This window comes from Mobula birostris, chromosome 4 (assembly GCF_030028105.1).
Source record: "Mobula birostris isolate sMobBir1 chromosome 4, sMobBir1.hap1, whole genome shotgun sequence".
In the NCBI taxonomy this organism is placed as follows: Eukaryota; Metazoa; Chordata; class Chondrichthyes; order Myliobatiformes; family Myliobatidae; genus Mobula; species Mobula birostris.
The window spans coordinates 196,285,593-196,307,353 of record NC_092373.1 but is presented as its reverse complement, the minus strand read 5'-3'; the positions used below and the strand labels follow the sequence as shown (position 1 = coordinate 196,307,353).

General features: G+C 46.6%; 1 protein-coding gene across 3 annotated transcripts in view; it reads right to left on the bottom strand.

Moving 5' to 3' along the window:
- Positions 1-631: 631 nt before the first annotated feature.
- Positions 632-21,761, bottom strand: part of adissp (adipose secreted signaling protein) — a 122,819-nt gene continuing 101,689 nt past the window's right edge. The window contains exons 5-6 of one of the 3 annotated variants that reach the window (XM_072256742.1): positions 6,261-6,343; positions 632-1,272 (exon numbers count right to left, since the gene is read on the bottom strand). In XM_072256742.1, the coding sequence (XP_072112843.1) occupies positions 1,111-1,272; positions 6,261-6,343 (245 nt within the window). In that variant the 3' untranslated portion in view covers positions 632-1,110. The remainder of the gene's footprint in view (positions 1,273-6,260; positions 6,344-21,761) is intronic. The other 2 variants (XM_072256741.1, XM_072256743.1) reach the window with 2 other exon arrangements.

Here is a 21,761-nt window from a genome sequence, read left to right as displayed (position 1 = left end):
ATTTAGAGTGGACTAAAATATAAAAGCAAGGATTGTAATGCTGAGGCTTTATAAGACATTAGTCAGATTGCACTTGGAGTATTGTGAGCAGTTTTGGACCCCTTATCTAAGAAAAGATGTGCTGGCATTGGAGAGGGTCCAGAGGAGGTTCACAAGAATAATTCTGGGACAGCTGTGCCCTGTCTTTGCTGAAGTTTAAAAGAATGAGCAGGTACCTTACTGAAGCCTATTGAATATTGAAGGGCTGAGATAGAGTGGATGTGGAGAGGATGTTTCCTATAGCGGGGGGGGGGGGGTCTAGGGACAGAGGCCAAAGCTCCAGGGTAGACAGATAGAACAGAGATGAGGAGGAATTTCATTAGTGAGAGGGTGGTGAATCTATGGAATTCATTGCCACTGAGGGCTGTGGAGGCCAAGTCATTGGTTGATAGGTTCTTCATTATTAAGGGCGTCAAAGGCCGCAGGGAAAAGCCAGGAGAATGGGGTTGAGAGAGATAATAAATGAGCCATGACTGAATGGCACAGCAGATTCGATGGGCAGAATGGCCTAGTTCTGCTCCTATGTCTTATGGTCTAAGATGAACTTGATCCAACAAACATCTAGCTTGGTAATCAGATTACTGCTGACCAACCAGGTCAACATCATTGTTCTCCATTCCATTTATTCATAGAATTTTTAAAAAGTACAAATCATTTAACAATGTATTTCATTTATTTCACAAAATAAACACAATCTGCGTTGTACTTCATTGTACATTCAATTCATAAAATCCCTAGATTCATCCAATATACAGCAACATATATGCTCCCACTACACTTTTCAAAGGACAGGCAGTAATTGCATTTGTCTATATTGAACGCTCAACAGGAATTTACATTACAAGCTGAATAACAAAGTACAAAAAGAAGAATAGAGAAGGAGAGTGTGAAAGAGGCAGAAAGATATATGGGGAGAGGGAAAAATAGGAGAAAGGAAGAGAGAAATAGAGGTGGGGAGGGAAATTTAAAAAGAGATGGATAATGAGATTGAAAATAAACAGGGAGAAAGGAAGAGAAAGATGCTACAGTCTTTATCTATGGTTGAACTTTGCAAGATATTTCACAGCTTAGCTAGTGTGGCATTTGTGTGGTGACCATCGAGGCTGAAGGCAGCATTGTGTCCTGGTGTCGACTAATCAAAACCCTGCCAGTCACTCTGCTCGGAGTCGTACTCCAGTTCTGTGCCGATGCACTTGACACCTTCCAGCAGCATGGGAGTCCCATGGAGTCGATCTGAAACACAGAAAGGGAGAGAGGGAGCGGTGAGCTACTCAGGTACTTCGAATAATGGTGGCCTCAACCCATGTTATAAGGAACTGAAGCTGTGGTGACAATAGTTCCAAGACCACAATGTACATCAGTTACGGTGGCTACGAATGCAGCCCAGTCCATCACACAAATAAGCCTCCCCTCCACTGACCCTGCCTACCTGCTGCTCTGGCGACGGCTGTGTAGGGACGGGGTTCGTATTCTGGAGATGGAAAGAACAACCAGAAGACAGCAGAAGAGAGCCAGGAGAAATGCAGCCACGGTTGCCACCACTACCACATATACATGTCCCACCTGCAACAGAGCTTGTGGGTCCAGGATCGGACTGTGTAGTCATCAAAGATCTCACCGTTAAAGGAGCGGACGTCGTCATCAGATTTCGATGGACAACCGAAGAAGAGCTGCTCTAGAGAACAGCCAACACAATCAAGGGCCGATCCGACCCTGGTCATTCTCTCTCCTCTCTTTTGCTAGCAGGCAGAAGTTTAAAAGGACACAGCACCAGATCCAAGAGCAGCTTCTATCCTGCCGTTCTGGGGAGAAGGCCGGATAACGCAGTTGCGAGGGAGAATAAATCAGCCATGATGGAGCAGACAGCAGCCCTTTGGCCATGAATTCACTTTCGGGGACTCTGCGGGTTAATGTTATTTGTTTGCAAGATATGTTCTTTTTTTCCCTACACATTGGGTGCTTGATGGGACTCGTTGTGTGCTGTTTGCATTTAAACTGGTTCTATTGTGTTTCTTTGTTTTGTGGTTGCCTGCAAGACGAAGAATCTCAAGGTTGAATACCTTATTTGATAATAAATGTACAGAACAGTACAATGGGCTGAATGGCCTTATGGTTATCAGAGGAGTTCCTGCAGCGTTTTGCGTGCGCTGCTCTTGAACCTGATGGTTGAGACTTCAGGAACTTCTGCCTCCTGCCCAATGGCAGCAATGAGAAGATGGACGGCTTGGATGGTGGGGCGTCTTTGAGAACAGATGCTGGCGTGTTGAGGCATGGTGGGGAGGGATGTGCCAGTGGTGTATCAGGCAGAGCTGACAACTCACTACAGCTTCTCACATTCCCTTGCATTTGAATTGCTGTACCAGACTTGGAGTCATAGAATCATAGAAAAGTACGGCACAGAAACAGGCACTTTGGCTCATCTAGTCTGTGCTGAGCCATTTAAACTACCTAGTCTTTTCGGCCTGCACCGGGACTATAGCCCTCTGTGTACCTATCCAAATTTCCCTCAATCATTGAAATTGAGCTTGCATACACCATTTGCAGCTCGTTCCACTCTCTCATGACCCTCCGCGTGAAGTTGCTTCACCTCACGTTTCCCTTACACTTTCCACCTTTGACCCATGACCTTTAGTTGTAGTCCCACCCAACCTCAAAGAAAAAGCCTACTTGCATTTACTGTAATCTAATGCCCTCACAATTTTGTATACCTCGATCAAATCTACGTTCCCAGGAATAAAGCCCTAACCTGTTCAGCCTTTCCTGATAACTCAGGTCCTCCAATCCATGCAAAATCCTTGTAAATTTTTCTCTGTACTTTCTCAACCTTATTTACATCTTTCCTGTAGGGAGGTGATCAGGGGAGGCAGAGCGAAGTTAAGATGGCGTTAAACGGCGACTCCTTTGCTTGCATCCTCGGAAACAGCTCTATTTCCATCTTTAATATCTTTATTTTTCCCTTTCAGGGTTCTTCTGAAGACTCTGACCTGGAGTTACACGCTGACTTCGGTTCTTTGCGGGAATGGGACCCGTTCTCGGGGGTTCAGGACCGGCCGTTGTTCGGCCTAAGAGTCCAGAATGGATTTGGAAGCCTAAGATCTCGGGGTTCTGGAGATGGGCAGATCGAGGTTTGGTGTCATGTCAGGAGACCCGTGTGTCTTCGGGGGAGTCAGGATATCTGCTGTGTGCCTGGAGACCTGGGATCTTTGCGATCTTCATTCAGGCAGAGAGCTCGGAAAAAGCGACATAACGGACTTTTAACACCATAAACCAGCGAGTTGTTTAAGTCTCCCCGCTCGCTGGGAAAATGGAGACATCTCCTTCTCCCTTACTAGGGGGAGAGAGAACCTGTGGTACGTTGAATGCCAGGTGAAATGCAAAGTCTTTGGGGTAACCGCTAGTCCGTGTCTTTGCTATTGCTTTGCCCATGCTTGAGTGCTCAGTGGTGGGTGCTGATGCTTTTTTTTTTGCCAGTGGGGGGAGGGGTGATTGTTGCTGTCTGCCACTTACGCACAAGAGGGAGGGGAACTGGGAGGGGGAACTGTGGAGTTCCTACGTTTAACTGTCATTCATTCTTGGGGCACTTCTCTGTTTTCATGGATGCTTGTGAAGAAGAAGCATTTCAGGATGTATATTACCATAAGACAACCATAAGACAAAGGAGCAGAAGTCAGCCATTCGGCCCATCGAGTCTGCTCTGCCATTTTATCATGAGCTGATCCATTCTCCCATTTAGTCCCACTCCCCCACCTTCTCACCATAAGCTTTGATACCCTGGCTACTCAGATACCTATCAATCTCTGCCTTATATACACCCAATGATTTGGCCTCCACTGCTGCCCATGGCAACAAATTCCATAGATTCACCACCCTCTGACTAAAAAACTTTCTTCGCATTTCTGTTCTGAAAGGGCACCCTTCAATCCTTAAGTCATGCCCTCTCATACTAGACTCCCCCATCATGGGAAACAACTTTGCCACATCCACTCTGTCCATGCCTTTCAACATTCGAAATGTTTCTGTGAGGTCTCCCCTCATTCTTCTAAACTCCAATGAATACAGTCCAAGAGCGGACAAATGTTCCTCATATGTTAACCCTCTCATTCCCGGAATCATTCTAGTGAATCTTCTCTGTACCCTCTCCAACGTCAGCACATCCTTTCTTAAATAAGGAGACCAAAACTGCCCACAGTACTCCAAGTGAGGTCTCACCAGCACCTTACAGAGCCTCAACATCACATCCCTGCTCCTATACTCTATTCCTCTAGAAATGAATGCCAACATTGCATTCGCCTTCTTCACTACCGACTCAACCTGGAGGTTAACCTTAAGGGTATCCTGTACGAGGACTCCCAAGTCACGTTGCATTTCAGAACTTCGAATTCTTTCCCCATTTAAATAATAGTCTGCCTGTTTATTTCTCCTGCCAAAGTGCATAACCATACACTTTCCAACATTGTATTTCATTTGCCACTTCTTTGCCCATTTTTCCAATCTATCCAAGTCTCTCTGCAGACTCCATTTCCTCAGCACTACCGGCCCCTCCACCTATCTTCGTTTCGTCAGCAAACTTAGCCACAAAGCCATCTCTTCCATAATCCAAATCGTTGATGTACAATGTAAAAAGAAGCGGCCCCAACACGGACCCCTGTGGAACACCACAGGTAACCGGCAGCCAACCAGAATAGGATCCCTTTATTCCCACTCTCTGTTTCCTGCCAATCAGCCAACGCTCTATCCACGTATGTAACTTTCCCATAATTCCATGGGCTCTTATCTTGTTAAGTAGCCTCATGTGTGGCACCTTGTCAAAGGCCTTCTGAAAATAAATATTGTATACATTTTCTGACATTAAATTGCACCTTTGAAAACTGCATTCAGTATTCTAAACTAGGCATCACCATTAACATTTGGTCATCTTTAGTAGTTGTTATAATTTTTGTTCTTCAGTAAGAGCGTCTATAAACCAGCTTTGTAACTTTAAGGCTCCACATAAACAGAAATCAAAATGGTTTCAGTAAGGATCCCAAATGCAGAACTGAGTGGAAGGGGAATGATGCCACTCTGTTCAGTAGGTGTCAGCACAGAACAACTCTACTGGTGTAAGGACAAAGCAGCGAGACTTAGTCTCTGCATAAGGTATCACAGAGAGTCTGTTACAGCAGAGTCGAGCCTTTTCACAACAGCGATGGAAACACAAGACACAAAGCAGTAATATAGGGACAGAAGGTCAGAGAATTCTCACCCTTGAGCACATTTACAAGGAATACTACCACAGGAAAGCAGCATCCATCATCGAGGGAGAGGAATGAACAGTCGACAGCTTGGCTGAGACCCTTCGTCCTGACCTGATGACAGGTCTCATCCCGAAACGTCAGCAGTTCATTTCTTTCAAAAGACACTGCCTGACCTGCTGAGTTCCTCCAGCATTTTGTGTTTGTTCTTCTGGACTTCCATATCTACAGAACCTCTGCGTTTATCCATCTTCAAGGACCCCCACCATCAGGCTGTACCCTTTTTTTTCACCACTACCATTGAGCAGGAGGAACAAAAGCCTTAGGATCTACAGCACCAGGTTCAGGAACAGTTATTACCCTTCAACCATCAGGCTCCTGAACCGACGTGGGTAACTTCACTGGCTTCCAATTGTGAACTGATTCAACAACCTGTGGACTCACTTTCAAGGACCTGGAGCGAATTCGAAGCGATAGAAGCGAGGTACGGGGCCCAGGCCCAAGAGCAAATCAAAGTAGCAGGGTCCGAGTTCAAGAATGAGGAATGAACTGCTATTTAACTGATTTAAGTGCTGGGCCTGATTGTAAAGGTCAGAGCATTGGGGCTAGAGGCGAGAGGCGGGCCAGTGTTCAGCTCGTGCCTCTGCGAGGTTTACTTGTCCCCGTGCTGAACTGAGGCTACGGCCTGCAACTGACGGGCGACTAGACCGGAGGCTGTGATGACCGGCTTCGTGCCTGTGGACTCACTTCTGTGAATTTCACTTCGGAATGTTACTTGCTTACTTTTTATTGCTTGCACAATTTGTTTTTATTCTGCACATCAGGTGTTTGACAATTTTTTTTCAAATGAGTTCTGTTGGGTTTCTTTGTGGCTGCCTGTACAGTAACAAATATCAAGACTGCATATAGTATACATACTTTGATAATAAATGTACTTTGAACTTTGATCTCATGCTCTCAGTATTACTTTCACTTATTTGCACAATTTACCTTATTTTGGACATTGATAATTTGGCAGTTTTTGTTTATGTAGTTTTTTGTAAATTCCATTGCTTTATCTTTTCTGTAAATGCCTGCAAAAAATTAAGCTCAAGGTAGTATATGGTAACATAATGTACTTTGATAATAAATTATACTTTGACTTTTCACCCCAGTAACTTCAGGGGGACACAGAGCAACCACTCGCTGCTGAACATCGACGACTCCTCCGTAGAGATCGGTAGGAGCACCAAATTTCTTGGTGTTCACCTGGCGGAGAATCTCACCTGGTCCCTCAACACTAGTTCCATAGCAAAGAAAGCCCAGCAGCGTCTCTACTTTCTGCAAAGGCTGAGAAAAGTCCATCTCCCACCCCCCCATCCTCACCACATTCTACAGAAGTTGTATTGAGAGCATCCTGAGCAGCTGCATCACGGCCTGGTTTGGAAATTGCACCACCTCAGATTGCAAGACCCTGCAGCAGATAGTGAGGTCAGCTGAGAAGAGCATCAGGGTCTCTTTTCCCACCATTACAGACATTTATACCACACGCCGCATCCGTAAAGCAAACAGCATTATGAAGGACCCCACGCACTCCTCATATAAACTCTTCTCCCTCCTGCCATCTGGCAAAAGGCACCAAAGCATTTGGGCTCTCACGACCGGACTATGTAACAGTTTCTTCCCCCAAGCCATCAGACTCCTCAATACCCAGGGCCTGGACTGACACCAACCTACTGCCCTCTACTGTGCCTATTGTCTTGTTTATTATTTATTGTAATGCCTGCACTGTTTTGTGCACTTTATGCAGTCCTGGGTAGGTCTGTAGTCTAGAGTAGTTTTTGTGTTGTTTCATGTGCTATACCAGCAGTTATGGCCGAAATGACAATAAAAAGTGACTTGACTTGACTGTGGTCCAAGCTCTGTTACAATGGTGGAAGTTGAAAGAACAAATTAAAGACGACAGCATTTATATCGTACCGTTGGCTCAGTAAAACATCACAGAACACTGAACACACAGGCAAATGGTGGGAAATGATGGCCAAAGGGAAGGGTTAGATCATCCAGATATGAGATTATTTAGGGATAGAATTCCAGACTTTAGGATCCAGGCATCTGAAGCCCCTGTAAATCTGTAAGGGGCCAACCATTGGAAAAACATCACAGGGGCTAGGTTTGGGATGGGAGGAGGAGGATGGGGGAGAAATAGAGTTGGGGGGGGGGAGAATGCAGAGATAGAGCATGAATGGTGAAGGGAGCATGATGGCGAGGGGGTAAATGGCAGGAGAGAGGGAAGGAGCAGCAGGGGAACGATGGGGAGGGGGGAACAATGGGGAGGGTGGGGTGATGGGGAGGATGTGTGAGAGGGTATGTGGGATAGGGGGAACGATGGGGAGGGTGTGTGAGAGGATGGGGCAATGGGGAGGGTGTGTGTGGAGGGTAGGGGAGGGGAGGGTGGGGGCGATGGGGAGGGTGTGCGGAGGGGAGGGGTAGAGGGCGAGGGAAACAACAAGGAGTGAGGCAGAAAGTGGTGGGGGAGGGTGAGCGATGGGTAAGGAAGGAGAATGACGGGATGGAAAGAGAAAGGAGAGAAGGGGAGGGAGATTGATTTTGAGAGACGATTGTAACAAGAAGCGACTGACCAGGAGGGAGGCGAGTGAGAGCAAGAAAGAGAAAACTTATCCAAAGAATTAACAATATCTTAAAGCACAAGGAACATAATATGTGCCAAAGGTCAAAGGTGTTCTGAACAATTAACGCCATGAAGACCACGTTGATGCAATCGGTCTCTGTTGATCTACAATGGGAACTCTGGAGTCAGATCAGATTTATACTGAGCTTCATTCATAAAGTGCCTAAGCAGCGAGAGTTGCCAAGACCCTGCTGCTAGGACACACAATAAAGCACACTCTCTCCTGCTGCTTTAGACAGGGAAACAATGTGGGTTCTTTATCACCAGCCTGACATTGTGTAAGCACTTCTTCTATTTGCGGCCTTGTCTGAAGCAGTCAGGTCCTCAACAGTAATGTGAGCTATTGCTTCCCGGCCTTGAAAAGTTAATATTATTGCTGAGCTGAAGCCTCGGTTCAGCTGGGGAGGAATACTAATCTATAACAATCCTACTTCTATAATTCAAGAATGTCTCTGGGTTCCAAACAGATAACGTCAGCTCATAAAAGACAGGAACATAACTGGGGCAAGAAGATTACTCTTTCGATTATTAACCATTTAATGTCCTACACTGGAAACAAAATGCAACTGTAAAATAATGGGCAGAGAGCTTTTTATTGGAAATCATGGAACATGGGTTCAGCAGTGCAATAACACAGCAATTAGGTAATCAGTGACCTGGGTTTGATTCCAGCTTCCCCTGTAGGAAGTTTATACCTTCTCCATTTGACTGCGTGCACTTCCTTCGGCTGTTCTGGTTTCCTCCCACAGTCTGAAGGTTTAAAGGTTCATCTCATTATCAAGGTATGTATGCAGAATACAACTCTGGGATTTGCCTTCTCCAGAGAGCCACAGAATAGACAGAGCCACCGAAGTAGTTAAAATAAAGTCAGCCACGACCCCCGCACGAAAAGAAACAAAAACATCAAAACCGAAACCACCCCCAACACAAAAATTAACAGAACACCCACGAGGAGAAATACCAAGAACAACAAACCCCAAAACCCAAACCCACCAATGGTCAACAAGAAAGAATGGGCGAGAACACGAAATAAAACACAGAACCAAAAGAGGTCAATACGAACTACAGCTTAATCCATAAATCTCAGAATTTCAATAGTAAATCCTACAGCCTAATCCATAAATCTCAGAATTTCAATGGTAAGTCTAAAGACTTACATGTTACGAAGATTTAGTAAGTTGTGGGCATGCTACTGGGGCAGCACAGCAGTGTAGTGGTTAGAGCACCAGTGACCAGATTCAAATCCGCCGCTCTCCGTAAGGAGTCTGCACGTTCCGGGCTGGTTTCCTCCCATATTCTGAAAGATGTACGGGTTAGTTGGTTAATTGGTCTCGTGGGTTTAACGGGGCAGCGCGGGCTCATTGGGCCGGAAGGGCCTGCTATTGTGCTGAATCTCTAAGTTAAATAAAAAATCTCTTAGTGAACTGATGCAGGAGAGTAGCACTGAATTATAGGGTTAGTCATGATCCCTTTGAAAGACAGAGTGGGCAGCTGAGTAGCCTATCTTAATTCTTTTTGTTCATTCACCAATTGCTTGTTGTGATCCAACGAGGTAAGTACTATGGCCAAGAAACACACCAGCGCCTCTACTTCCTCAGAAGTCTAAGGAAATTCGGCATGTCACCGTTGACCCTCACCAACTTTAAAGATCCCCTGCAGGAAACATCTCTCCAGATGCATCCCTGCTTGGTATGGCAACGACTCTGCAAAGGTCACTAGAAACTGCAGAGAGCTATGAGTGCAGCCCAATCCATCACGCAAACCAGCCCCCCCCTCTGTCTACGTTTCCTGTTGCCTCAGGAAAGCTGCCAACATTATCAAAGTCCGCTCCTAGCCTAGACATACTCTCCTTTCCCCTCTTCCTATCAGGCCGAAGGTACAAAGGTAATGACAGGCTCACAGTTTCTACCCACTACCGTAAAAGTCTTGATCCAATCTCTTATAGGAGAAAGAGCTCGTGATTTCTTAGTCTACCTCATCATGGCACTTGCAATTGGTTTGTCTACCTGCACCACACTTTCTCCGTAACTACTCATTCTGTTATTGGACTTTGATGTACTTGTTCTGGAATGATCTATCTGGACCATTCCACCTTTCTTCAGTACACATGATGGCTATTTTATCAGGGATACCTGCTCGGTAATGCAAATTTCTAATGAGCCAATCATATGACAGCAAATCAATTCATGAAAGCATGCAGGCATGGGCAAGAGGTTCAGTAAACATTTCATTTGTGTAAACTTATAGAATGTATGGTAACAGAGAGTTTGAATTGTTGTTTGGAAAAGAAAGGTGATAGCACGTTTTATCAGAGCAGATTTCGGATGGGTAGAATGACACTGGATTCAGTTTTATGTTTGGAAGATGATATTAGGAAAGCACAGGTAAATAAAGAAGTTGTAATAGCAGTATTTTTGATATTGAAAAGGCATATATGTTAAGGAAGGAAGGTCTTTTAATTAAATTATGGAAATTAGTAGTGAGGGAAAGACTATAATTTTTTTCTGAGTTTTTTTTATTTGGATGGTCTGTGCAGTAAGGTATATTTGGGTCTCTGTGAGATAGAGAATGGGATCCTACAAGGCAGTATTTGTAGCCCTTTATTATTTAATATTATGATTAATGACTTTTTTCTCTGAGATAGGTACTGGGGTGGGTAAATCACTCTATGTAGTAGATGGAGCTTTAGAGGTAGAAATTTCAATTTTATTATATTCAGGATGCAATTAGCGATGAATAAGGTCGAACACTGGGCAAATAGATGGTGTTTTAAGCTTTCAGTAGCTATAGCACAAGTTATGTGTTTTACAAAGAGGATCAATAGACCTGCACATAATTTGAAATTATATGGTCAAACCCGTGAAGAAATGTCAGTGATAAGATCTCTAGACATATGGATGAATAATAAGCTGACATGGAAGAACCATTTCAGTAAAATAACTGGTAAAATTAAAGAAGTATGGAATATTTTCAGGTGTCCATGTGGGTATTCTTGGGGTGCCACACAAAAATTTTTGTTGACCATTTATACTTGTTCTAATTAGATCTGTGCTTGATTATGGCTTTGTAGCTTATGGATCAGCTTCCTCTTCAGCTTTAAAATGTTTGGATGTGATACGAGCACAGGCTTTAAGATTGTGTTGTGGCGCAGTAAGGTTGTCCCATTTCCGTTTTACTGCCTGAAACTGGACAATCACCCTTACAGTTGCAGAGGTTGAAGCTGCTGTGTGGGTCAGTGTGGACGTGGTGGAGGATTACAAATACCTGGGGATATAAACTGACAATAAACTGGACTGGTCAAAGAACACTGAGGCTGTCTACAAGAAGGGTCAGAGCCGTCTCTATTTCCTGAGGAGACTGAGGTCCTTTAACATCTGCCGGACGATGCTGAGGATGTTCTACGAGTCTGTGGTGGCCAGTACGATCATGTTTGCTGCTGTGTGCTGGGGCAGCAGGCTGAGGGTAGCAGACACCAACAGAATCAACAAACTCATTCGTAAGGTCAGTGATGTTGCGGGAATGGAACGGGACTCTCTGACAGTGGTGTCTGAAAAGAGGATGCTGTCCAAGTTGCATGCCATCTTGGACAATGTCTCCCACCCACTACATAATGTACTGGGTGGGCACAGGAGTACATTCAGCCAGAGACTCATTCCACCGAGATGCAACACAGAGCGTCATAGGAAGTCATTTCTGCCTGTGGCCATCAAACTTTACAACTCCTCCCTTGGAGGGTCAGACACCCTGAGCCAATAGGCTGGTCCTGGACTTATTTCCTGGCATAATTTACATACTACTACTTAACTATTTATGGTTTTATTACTATTTATTATTTATGGTGCAACTGTAATGAAAACCAATTTCTCCCGGGATCAATAAAGTATGACTATGACTATGACTACGTTAACATACTGGGTTAACTTGAGGGGGCAGAGGAATGATCACCCGTTAAAGCTGTGTTGGGGGACTGTTGGGAACAGTACAAGATGAGTGCTCTTAGCTTTGGGTGACTGAGTTCCTATCACACTAGGATATGGGTCTGTTGGATTATGCAATATGTGCCACTGCAGCTTTTTCAGTAACCCCACCTTCAGTAACTTTAGCTGATTTTAGATTACATGATTTAATGAAGTCTAAGGATCCTGATATGCCTGAGAGTCTGTTGGTCCATCAATATGTTAAGGAAAATTACTGTGATATGTTAACCATTTTTCCTAATGGATCAAAAGATAATTTAATTAGGAATATTGGTGTGGCTGCTTTTGTGTCTGAATTACAAGTAACAATAAAGAACCGTCTTACTAACCATTTATCAGTGTATACAGTAGAAATGGTGGCCATCATTTTGGGCCGACAGTGGGTGGAGGGAATTTACCCTTGCAAAATTCTAATCTGTAGAGATTATTTTTCGGTTTTGATGTGTCTTAAAACGGGTCATTCTAGCAGTAGGTCTGATTTACTGTTGGAAGCTCTTCAAACTTTATTTAATATTCAAAATATAGGTTTACATGTTCTCTTCTTATGGGTCCCTGCACATAGAGGTGTTGAGGGGAAAGAGCTGGTTGATCGTTTAGCTAGCAAAGCTGTTAAAAGTTCAACAGTGGACAGGCCTTCCTCTTAGCAAATCAGAAGCTAAGGGGGTGTTCAGGTTAAGAATTAGGGGTTTGCGGCAAGACCTGTGGGATAATGGATAATTGGCGTAAGGGGAGACCCCTTTACAGAACACAGAAAACTGTTGGATAGTTGGGGGAAGGGGGTAAGACAAGAAGGGAAGGAGTTATATTAACTCGACATAGAGTTGTGCATACCATGTTTAATCATTCCTTCTGTCTTGCTGGAAAATATCACTCTGGGGTGTGTAGGTTTTGTCATCATTATGAAACAGTTGCACACATCCTATTACAGGCTGAAGCATATAAGGTTGAAATAAATTAAATGCAGGCTTCACTACTATCTTTGGGGAGTTTACACTTTTCATTTTAAAACTTCTAAGTTGTGGGAGTGACTTTAATTCACAGCACTGTCCTTCACTACTTACAATCTATAGGGTTTTTCTGGGTAAATTAGTTTTTATTTGATAAAGAACTAGAGAGGATTTAATTTCACAATTCTCTACATCAGGGGTCCCCAACCTTTTTGCGCACCGCGGACCGGTTCAATATTGACAATATTCTTGCAGACTGGCCGACGGGGGGGTTCAAGTTCAACAGTGCATGACAGGGAATGAGGAAAGGTGCAGCTGACTCATATCGTCAAATCATATCGTTTCCGCGCAGCCCGGTGGTTGGAGACCACCGCTCTGCACCACACTCCAGTCCAGTTGGTGGTAATGCACCTTTAAGTTGGGCTGCCAACTGCCATTAACAGTCAGAAGAAGAGGCTCAGTTGTTGTTCAGCCCAAGCTTTAGAATGGGGAAAGAAATGTGATCAAACTGACTTTGATCATGCAATGATTGTTGGTGCCAGATGGGGTGGTTTGAGTATTTCAGAAACTGAGGATCTCCTGGGATTCTCACACACAACCGTTTCTAGAGTTTACAAAGAACGGTGTAAGAAACAAAAATCATGCAGTGAGTGACAGTTCTTTTTTTCGGCATGTGCTTGCGTGCGTGCGAGTCTGTGCGTGTGCATCTGCGTGTCTGTGTGTGCGTCTGTGATGAAGTCTTTTTTCATGGCTTTTACAAGGCGCAGAGAGAGAGAGAGAGAGAGAGAGAGAGAGAGAGAGACAGACAGAGAGACAGAGACAGAGACTGTGAGCCGCTCCATTCCTCATACAGACATTTTTGCAGTATTTTCCCTTTTATTTTACAAGGTTGAGTTGCGGTCTCGACACTCAACCTGGCACGGATGGAAAGCCTACTCGGGGGCGGACCCGACTAGTTTCGAACCCGGGAACCCCCGCTCCCGGGTCTGGTGCCAATGTCATTGTGCCACCAGCCGGCCCGAGAGTGACAGTTCTATGGGCAAAAATGCCTTGTTAATGAGGGAAGTCGGAGGAGAATGGCCAGACTGACAGGAAGCAGACAGGAAGGGGACAGTAACTCAAATAACCACATTACAACAGTGGTGTGCAGAAGACAACAAAAATAAATTCCGTGCCCACTTTCTAGATCCTTCCTGTATTTCATGCATTTTGGTACAATAATAAATGTTACCAATTGTGCAATAATATGACAAAGATGTAACTAGAGGTTTAAAAGTGAATAATTTGTTTTTGCTTTAAAACTTATAACTTAAAATGTACAGTACTGTGCAAAAGTATTCGACAGAGAGATAGCCAGGGTGCCCAAGACTTTTGTCAGTACTGTATTTGTCAACATGGAGTGGAGAGCAAGTTTGTATATCTGGTTGGAGCAAAGGATGTCAGGGATAATGAGGTTGGAGCACCGCGGGAGGGGGGGTGGGACTGGTGGCAGAGGAGTGCCAGGGGCGGTGGGGGGAGGGTGGTGGTGTGGGTGAGATATACCCAGCCCTGAGACGACAGGCAAGGTCATTTGATTCCAAACAATTGGTTTATTGATCAGTACAGTACTCTCACGCTTCCTGCTCCCTCCCCTTTCCCCAATCATGATCCCTCTCTCCCTGCCCTCGTCCCACTCTCAGTCTACTATAAAAATTCATATCAGAATCAGGTTTATCATCACGTCATGAAATTTGATTTTTTTAAAAAATCTGAAACAGCACAGTGCAAAACATAACATTACTACAGTACTGTGCAAAACTCTTAGGCATCCTAGCTTTATTTCTGTGCCTACCAGTTTTGCACAGTACTCAAAAACATAAGACATAAAGCTCCTTACATAATATAAAGAGCTTTGAATAAAATGGACTTTTAATGCCCACACACTACAACATTATTCAACAAAACAACTTGGTTTTATAAAGAAATTTGGTAGTGACACTGTGGTGACCCACTTTTCAGCGCACTCGAACCGGCTCACAAAAACGGCGCGCGCTGGCAGAGAGGCCGGCCCCAAAAAGAACGCCAGGCCATCTTCACCAGCAGGGGGAAAATCCCGCGTGCGGGAAGGGTCTGCGAATATGCATTCCCCACAGCAGTCCTGCCCGGGGAGGGTGAGAATGGGAAGGCTTTAAAGGAGGCCGCGAAGTTTGAATAAATCTCTTTTTTTCGCAACTACAACTCACCGACTCCGTGTCGTTATTCTAGCGCTGTGTGTAGCACACCGCTACATTTGGTGACCCCGACGGCCCAAACGATATTTGGACCAGAGATGACTGACGCCGCATCTGTTCATGCAGTTTCATTAAAACTGCCAAGCTTTTGGACGCTGCGACCCCACTTATGGTTCGAACAAGCAGAAGCCCAATTCCACATTCGGCAGATAACCTCGGATTCCACTCGTTACTACTACGTGCTGAGCTCCCTCGACCAGGAGACAGCTGCATAAGTTGAGGAGTTTATACAGTCGCCCCCGGAGGATGGTAAATACACAGCACTCAAAGCCCTGCTCATAAGGACTTTTGGACTCTCACGGCGCGAGCGAGCTGCCCGCTTACTGCACCTGGATGGTTTGGGAGACAGACCGCCGTCGGCATTAATGAACGAGATGCTGGCCCTGGCTGAAGGACACAAACCCTGCCTCATGTTTGAGCAGGCGTTCCTAGAGAAACTGCCCGAGGACATATGCCTGCTGCGGAATGCCAAGAAGGAGAGAGAGGCGTCCGTCGCACAGATCACCAAGCCACGTGCCCAATGGCAGACCAGACCAGGCCCGGCAGCAGAGCCTACAAAACCCGGCGATGGGAATGAGGAGCCCAACGAACAATGGTGCTTCTACCATCAGTGGTGGGGCACAGAGGCCCGCTGCTGGAGACGGCCCTGCAAATTCCCGGGAAACGCCAAGGCCCAGCCGCCGCTGATGGCCACGGCGGCTGGCCATCAGGACAGCCTCCAGTATGTCTGGGACAAGCAGTCGGGACGCCTTTTTTGGTCGACGCCAGAGCGGAGATCAGCGTTTTACCTCCAACGAGTTACGACACCAGCAACAGAGAACCAGGACCCACCCTGAGGGCCGCAAATGGCAGCACAATACGAACCTACGGCACCCGCACGGTGCGGCTACAGCTCAGCTCCAGCCGGTTCACGTGGGACTTCACACTGGCTGCCGTGGCCCAACCACTCCTGGGGGCGGATTTTCTATGAGCTCACAGCCTGCTGGTCGACTTGCAAGGGAAGCGACTAGTCCACGCCAATACTCTTCAGACGTTCTCCTTGGGTGAAGCCAAGTTGCCAGCCCCACACCTGGACTCCATCACGCTGTCCGATGACAAATTCACCAGGGTCCTGGCGGATTTCCCATCAGTACTGACAACGCAGTTCACGGCAGCCATGCCCAGATACGGAGTACAGCACCACATCCCGACCCAGGGACCACCCCTCCACGCCCGTGCTCGAGGGCATCCCCCAGACAAGCTCCAACTGGCGAAGATGGAGGAATTGGGGATCATACAATGGTCCAACGGCCCTTGGGCCTCCCCCTCCCCATGGTGCCCAAGGCAACGGGGGGCTGGAGACCATGCAGTGACTACCTCAGACTGAACGAGGCTACAATGCCAGACCGCTGCCCTGTGCCGCACACTCAAGACTTCGCAGCAAACCTACATGGCGCAAGGATCTTTTCCAAGGCCGGCATCAAATCTCGGTACATCCGGACGACAGCCCCAAAACAGCACTCATCACCTCGTTCGGCCTTTTCGAATTCCTCCGAATGCTGTTCGGCCTAAAAAATGCTGCACAGACGTTCCAGTGGCTAATGGATGCGGTGGGACGTGACCTGGACTTTGCGTTCATCTATTTGGACGACATCCTCATAGCCAGCAGTAGTCATCAGGAGCATCTGTCCCACCTCCGCCAGCTTTACGCCCGACTGAACGAATTCGGCCTTACAATCAACCCGGCCAAATGCCAGTTCAGACTCGACACCATCGACTTCCTGGGCCACAGGATTACTAAAGACGGGGCAACCCCGCTGCCCGCCAAGGTAGACGCGGTCCGCCGACCCAACACAATCAAAGGCCTGAAGGAATTCGTGGGTATGGTGAATTTCTACCACCGTTTCCTTCCTTCAGCAGCCCGAATCATGCGCCCCCTGTTCACTCTAATGTCGGGTAAGGGCAAGGACATTACCTGGGCTGAAGAGGCCGCAGTCACTTTCGTTAAAACCAAAGAAGCCTTGGCAAACGCCGTGATGCTAGTGCACCCCAGAACGGACGTTCCTACTGCCCTCACGGTGGACGCATCCAACACAGCGGTCGGTGGAGTGCTGGAACAACTCATCGAGGGTCGCTGGCAACCCCTGGCGTTCTACAGCAAACACCTACGATCACCTGAACTCAAATACAGTGCTTTCGACCGGGAGCTATTGGCACTATACCTGGCAATCCGGCATTTCAGGTACTTCTTAGAAGGTAGGCCCTTCACCGCGTTCACAGACCACAAAGCGCTTACCTTTGCGTTCATGAAGGTGTCCGACCCCTGGTTGTCCTGCCAGCAGCGACATCTGTCCTACGTCTCCGAGTACACGGTGGACATTCGGCATGTCTCTGGAAAGGACAACGTCGTGGCGGACGCACTATCCAGACCTACCATACAGGCCCTGTCCCAGGGGGTGGACTATACAGCGCTGGCAGAGGCACAGCAGGCAGACGCTGAGATCCCCAGTTACAGGACTGCAGTCTCCGGTTTGCAGCTCCAAGACCTCCCCGTAGGCCCAGGTGAGAGGACCCTACTATGTGACGTAGCTACTGGCCAACCCCGCCCCGTCGTCCCGGCAGCCTGGCGGCGGCGAGTTTTCAAGTCCATTCACAACTTAGCGCACCCCTCCATCAGGACAACCATCCGGCTGGTCTCCAACAGGTTCGTGTGGCATGGACTTCGTAAACAGGTCAGTGAATGGGCCAAAACGTGCATGCAGTGCCAAACGGCCAAGGTGCAGCTGCACACCAAGGCTCCACCGCAGCGGTTCGAACCCACCCGCCGGAGGTTCGACCACATCCATGTGGATATCGTGCGGCCCCTGCCAGTGTCACGAGGAGTGCGGTACCTCCTAGGTATCGTAGAGTGGTTCACCAGATGGCCAGAGGCAGTCCCGCTCAGCGACACCACCTCCGAATCCTGCGCCCGAGCACTGATCGCAACCTGGGTAGCACGCTTCGGGGTACCAGTCCACATTACCTCCGACAGGGGCGCCCAGGTCACCTCCAGCCTGTGGTCAGCTATGGCCAGCCTTTTAGGAACACAGCTACACCACACAACTGCCTACCACCCACAGTCGAACGGACTAGTGGAGCGTTTCCACCGTCACCTGAAGTCAGCTCTCATGGCCCGCCTGGAGGGGCCTAACTGGGTGGACGAACTTCCCTGGGTCCTGCTCGGAATCCGCACGGCGCCCAAGGAGGATCTGCACACCTCGTCGGCCGAGTTGGTGTATGGTGCACCCCTGGTAGTCCCAGGAGAGTTCATGCCGGCCCCAAGGGGGCAAGAGGAGGAACCCGCAGCAGTCCTGGACAGACTACGGGAGAGGCTCGGTAACCTGGCCCCCATCCCCACTTCACAGCACGGACAGAGCCCGACCTGCGTACCCAAAGACCTGCAGAACTGTAAGTTTCTTTTTGTACGACGGGGCGGACACCGGGCACCGCTACAGTGGCCCTACGAGGGGCCGTTTAAGGTGATCAGGAACAACGGGTCCACGTTCGTGCTGGACTTTGGGAGGAGAGAAGAGGTTTTCACGGTGAACCGACTCAAACTGGCCCATGTGGACTTGGCGCAGCCGGTCCAGGCTCAGGCACTGCGGCGCAGGGGCAGACCTCCCAAACAGAGGCCGATCCAGACTGTGGACATTGGGGGATGTATCGCTGGTTCGGGGGGGGGGGGGGGGGGCGTTATGTGGCGACCCACTTTTCAGTGCACTCGAATCGGCTCACAACAACGCGCGCAGGCAGAGGGCCGGCCCCAAAAAGGGCGCCAGGCCATCTTCACCAGCAGGGGGAAAATCCCACACGCGGAAAGGGTCTGGGAATATGCATTCCCCACAGCAGTCCCGCCCAGGGAGGGCGGGAACGGGAAGGCTTTAAAGGAGGCCGCGAAGTTTGAATAAATCTCTTTTTTTCGCAACTACAACTCATCGACTACGTGTCGTTATTCTAGCACTGTGTGTAGCACACCGCTACAACACAATCTTTACAAAGCACTAGTTAACGTCAAAATGGCCACACTATGTTCACTTGAAAACTCCCCTCAAGTGAGCAAAAATCTGTTTTGAAAATACATTGTCAAATTCGTCTTCCGGGTCATCAAGGGAATGATGGCGTTAGGAAAAGGTGTCTCAACAAAAAACAAGGTAAACTGCCCCAAAATCGAAATTAGACAAATACTTAATATTGCATAACTATATTAATAAAAGGGGCAAGGATGATGTCTAAGAACAAGATTAAAAAGTCCGCTCCGAAGGCTGATAAACATAAAGAGACGCAGCAAGGCGACGGGCCTACCTCCCCCACGGCAAGCCAGGACGGAGATAATGAGGAGGAATCGGTGACTCTGTCTTTGATTCTCAGAGAGATTTGCAAGTTCCGACAAGATAAGAACAAACAGCTGGAGGATATTAAAGGAGAAATAGTAAAAATTAACTCGCGGATAGATGAAGCCGAAGCGAGGATTGTTGGAATTGAGGAGAAGCTACGAAATGCAGAGGAAGTGATAGCAGAAATGCTAAAGCCAAAAGAGCAGCTCCAGGGGAAGCTAATAGACCAAGAAGGCCGCTCAAGAAGGAAAAATGTGAGGATCTACGGAGTTCCCGAGGAACCAAAGGCAAATCCGGACTGATGATTCCCTTCGTGGAGAAGCTGCTTAGAAAGAACCTTGATATACCGGACGCAAAAGACCTACAGATAGAAAGGGCTCACTGCGCGTTGGCACCACAGCCTCCGGCAGGTGCCCAGCCCAGATCGATTCTGGTCAGATTTCTCAGTTACAGAACGAAGGAAGAGGTGCTTAAAAGGGCATGGCAAAAGAAAGGTTTCATGTGGAACAACTGTAAAATCAGTTTAGACCATGACTACGCACCGGGGATTCTTGCCAGACAGAAGGAATATGCAGAAACACGGAGGGTCCTGAAGGAAAACAACATCAGATTCCAGACCCTGTATCCAGCTCGGCTGAGTCTTTTACAACGAAAGGACAAAAACTTACGCTACGGTGGAGGAGGCAACGTTGGACCTGGCAGACCGGGGGCTACCTATTAAAGTTATCACCCAACCGGAGTTGCTACTGGAGAGGATTCGGCAGAAGTCGTGGCAGTTAGTGGGCGAGGACGCTCCACTCGAACCAGAGTGTCAAACTACAAGGAAAAGCTGCAAATATTCAGACGCGAATGTACAGAGAGTACAGATTAATTAAGAGAAATGACTGAAAAGAGTAAATCGGACTTAAAGGTAAAATGAAAGCTGGTAACTGAAAATAAACTAGACGGAATAACTTGAATGATAGCAATATGGTCGAGACATAAATAGGAGAAAATTCTCTATGATTATTCACACTGCGGAGGGCCCTCTAACACAGGGTGAAGATAGAGGTTATCCCTCTGAACTTAGGAGGGTCGGTGCTCAGGCCTCACTGTGGGAAGTCGGGAAAAATTTTCAAATGTTACCCGTTCAAAAATGTCTAGGGTGTGGTTATATGTCTTGGTTTACTGTTGAGAAGGGATTGCTTACTGTTTGGTTAGAAAAGGAGAGTGTTTTTTTTCTACTAGAGAAAAATGCAAATTGAACTGGTAAAAGTAATTTCCTATAATGTTAATGGGGTCTTGAATCCAATTAAAAGAAATAAGATTATGTATAAATTGAAAAAAGAGAGGGCACGAATAGCTTTCCTCCAGGAAACACATATGAGCCAATCCGAACATGAAAAATTAAAAAGAATGGGCTTTAAGCATGTATTTTATTCATCATATAAATTGAGCCAGAAAAGAGGGGTAGCTACTTTAATATCAAGTACTCTTAATTATGAACATATTTCAGAGACTAAAGACAAAGATGGACGATTTGTAAAAATTACAGGAAGAATAGAAGGTACTGAAATAATACTGCTGAATGTTTATGCTCCACCAGGTTGTGAATGTTCATTCTATAGACACATTTTTGACCTAATGGTCAGTTCTCAAGGGGTAGTAATCTGTGGAGGGGATTTTAATTTTGGTTAAATCCTGCATTAGATTCTTCAAGAATAGTTACTCAGAATAAACCTCTGACTCGGAAAATGAATTTATTGATGGAGGAGTTGGGAATTATAAATGTGTGGAGGGAATTACACCCCACTAGTAAAGATTATACACATTACTCTTTCCCTCATTCAGCATATTCAAGGATAGACTATTTCTTTATCTTTAATACAGATAGACTCAGGATAAAAAACTGTAATATTGCAACAATTAATCTGTCGGATCATAGCCCAGTCTCTATGTCTCTAATCCTGGAAAGGAAAATGAGGAAAACACTATGGCGTCTAAACTCACATATACTCAATAACCTGAAAGTAATGGAGAGATTAAGGGGAGAAATCAAAGAATACCTAGACCTTAATGACACGGGAGAAACATCACCAGTTATCTTATGGGATACATTGAAAGCTGTACTGAGAGGAAAAATTATTTCCATTACCACTCACGTGAAAAAAATCAACGCACAAAAATTAGCAGACCTTCAAGGAAAATTAAAGCAACTTCAAGTTGTAGATAGCAACAAAAGTAATTCTAATTTAAAACAGGAAATTAAGAAATTGCAAAGTGAAATTGATGATA